A 3078-nucleotide genomic window follows, 5' to 3' on the forward strand; every position below is an offset into this window, starting at 1 on the left:
CTGTGAAGTTGCTGGTTGTTGCTGAATGGCTTGGACCATTTTTTGGTTGTTGTTGTCCCGCTGGGCAACATGTCTGACACCTTATCAACAACCAGCAACTAGTTGGCGACTCAGAATTCAGCGACGCAGGTGTGGTTTAGCCTTTCCTTTACAACGCCCTCTTCAACTCCGATTGGTGGTCACAACTAAGCAAAAGGTCTCACTTCGGTCCTTTGTTCACAAACACATACAGCTTTTCGGATCGTAGTAGAGACCTCCAGGCTTGCGTGCTGGTTTGCAGATTTTATAAGCTATCCAGGCTTCTGACTTCCACGCCCAGTTACAATGCACTTACGATTACCAATAGGAGCGGAGGGGGGCGCGGAAAAGGCAGCATAGATGCACACCTATATGTTGGTAATCGTTCAATGTGACAGGTCTCAGTGACCAACGATGTTGTTGTACAAGTTGTTTATGGATCTCCGGATCGTTGGTGCGTCGTTGTTAAGGTTTGACTGTGTGACATCTCACCAGCGACCTCCTAGCAACTTACCAGCGATCCCTATCAAGTTGTATCGTTGGTTGGGATCGCTGGTAAGTTGTTTAGTGTGACGGTACCTTAAGGCACAGGTTTGTCCTGAAAACCAGAGCTTCGCAAACATTATCTATTGGGCAAAGGAAACGCCTGCTCCCTGGGTGTGTTCTCCTCCCTTTTCTTTCTGGCAAACTATATCTGCTGTGAACAATGTGATCAAGAACATGTAGTTGTTCGAAATGCATCATTTGGCCACATTTTAATTTGGCGATGCCTTAATCTTTTTCACTATCGTGTTTTTAACTATCGCATTATGGAATAAAGCAAGAAGTTTATTTTATCAGTGCTGGATTCAAACTCCTTTTTTCCCTGATTATCTATTGAGGCCTCACCATCTTTAGTGGATATCCACTATAAAATTAAAGGTGTATTTTGCTATTGAATATATGATGACCTCAGGTTAGGGTCTGAAACAATCACTGGTTAGCAGTGGCTGGATTTAAACAGTGTGTGCAGGGGAATTCCTCAGCTAACCTACAGTACCCAGAAGTGGCCTCTAGACAGTCATCAATATACGGCTTGTAGAAAACCCCTTTTAAAACAAACCCTCAATTTGACCATTTTTACATTTTGAATTCAGGATGTCGCTAAAATAGACCCGTGATGAGTTAAGAAGGGACCTAACCCATGTATCTGAATTTGTGTGACTTGATGGAGTGAGAGCAACTTTAATGATATCATTGGCAGTGGTGAATAGTGAATGGCTGTGTTGGCAAAACTGAAGTGGCCTTTCCCCCCGTTTCTATGTGAAATTATATCAATCTCTCTCTTTATTTTAGGAATTGACGAGCACATGCAACCCAGTAGTCTGCAAACCAAAACCCAAAGTGGAACCTCCAAAAGAGGAGCAGCCAGCCGGGGAGCAGAACGGACCAGTAGACAGTGACGTAAATAGCACGGGGCCGCAGGGTGCAGAACAAAGTGCAGATTCATCTTCTTCTGATGCAGAAAAGAAACTTCCAGAAATGGACATTGAATAAATTCCATAATCGATTTCTATTATCAAACAGTATAACAAAGCTTTAAGTTGTTACCTTCATATGGCTCGGAACACTGATCAGAGAAAAGTGATGACTGCAAATTTCTCGTAGTTTAGTATATCCCTTCAATTTCCTGCATTTGTTTTTTCATCCCTTTGTTCCCTTTGACATTTGTATTGGTTTGACAGTCCTTTTTCTGTTGTACGTTGCTTTAAAGTAAGTCCTTGTTACTACAGTTTTAGCGAAGGCCGTAACTTGCACATTTTCCTATAGGTTTGTGTCTGGAGTTACGCCAGGTCTGTAGCTTACCTTAATAGTCAAGGTCTACCAGTAAATTAATAGCTCGGGAGAGTATTTTATTACGAACGGAGCAACACTTCTGTATCATCCGCTTTTCAGTTCCTCAGAAGATGCCGAGGTTTTGGTTTGCATCTATTTCTGTATGCTGCGTATCTTCCCCATTGACAGCTAGTTACTGGCAGTAATTTCAGCCTCTTGCATGGAAGCCTGGGTGCTTGTTGGGGCTAAAAAGAAATGGGCATATTAAAACCCAGCACTAGCTGCAATCTTCTGATAGTAATGTTTCTGTGCATTGTTCTAAGAGCGGGAAATGGTTTGATCCATGAAGTATTATATTTTTTCATACATCCATGTAAAATTATAGCCTTGGTCCACGATTCAACTCTGATGATCTCAGAATGGTAACAGTTGTTTTTATGAGAAAGCTTCATATGTGGATGAGAATCCCACACATAGCCAAGAATCATCCTTTGCAGTACTGTTGTGCATTACGTCCCCATCTCTCCTTGTGTGCGGCGGAATTGCTGTAGAAATCTGAATTAATTGATCTGATTGTTCTCTTGAAGGGTACAGGCAGATTTCCTTGCACCCATGCAGCTTGTTTAGTCAATCATCCTTCATGTTATTTTAAACATGGGACGATATTTCGTATTTGTTTTGTGGTATACATTTCTAGTAACCATTATGGTCCCAGGAGAAAACTGGATCCTGTACGAAGCACATGAGGATTGTGTAGCGATGTTGTACATGGGGATTCCCATCAGAATACTGTAGTGCAACATTTAAGCATAATTTTTATGTTTAATAACGTTCATATCCCATAGGAAAAAAAGACAACTTGTATTTTTTTTTTTTATTATTGTTCTTGATGTTGTTATAATCAAATCTCTTAACACCTGCAGCGAATCCTGTCTGAAAAAAACAAAATAAACTTGCTGGGTTGCAGTTGTTTTGGTTTATTCATTGTAAGCTCTGTGATGAATGGATTATGATATTAAGACACTTTGTATTCCATGTAGGTTGTCATCAGACATCTACAATCTGGGGTACTGTTCACATGTCTGTTGGGTGGTTTTTTTTGTTCCATTTTTGGAGCAGAGAAATAGAATTTAAGCCTCGTTTGCTAACAGATGCATATGGAATCAGAGTGAGCAAGTTGATTATTAGGGTTTGTTCACAAACTACGTTTTTTCCGACATGCTTTCCAAAGGTAGAAAGTGCAGC

General features: G+C 40.8%; 1 protein-coding gene across 1 annotated transcript in view; it reads left to right on the top strand.

Moving 5' to 3' along the window:
- Positions 1-2799, top strand: part of HSPA4 (heat shock protein family A (Hsp70) member 4) — a 102261-nt gene extending 99462 nt beyond the window's left edge. Inside the window, exon 19 of the mRNA XM_075344583.1 lies at positions 1354-2799. Coding sequence (XP_075200698.1) covers positions 1354-1554 — 201 coding nt within the window. The 3' untranslated portion in view covers positions 1555-2799. The remainder of the gene's footprint in view (positions 1-1353) is intronic.
- Positions 2800-3078: the final 279 nt, after the last annotated feature.

The sequence above is a fragment of the Anomaloglossus baeobatrachus genome, chromosome 4 (assembly GCF_048569485.1).
Source record: "Anomaloglossus baeobatrachus isolate aAnoBae1 chromosome 4, aAnoBae1.hap1, whole genome shotgun sequence".
In the NCBI taxonomy this organism is placed as follows: Eukaryota; Metazoa; Chordata; class Amphibia; order Anura; family Aromobatidae; genus Anomaloglossus; species Anomaloglossus baeobatrachus.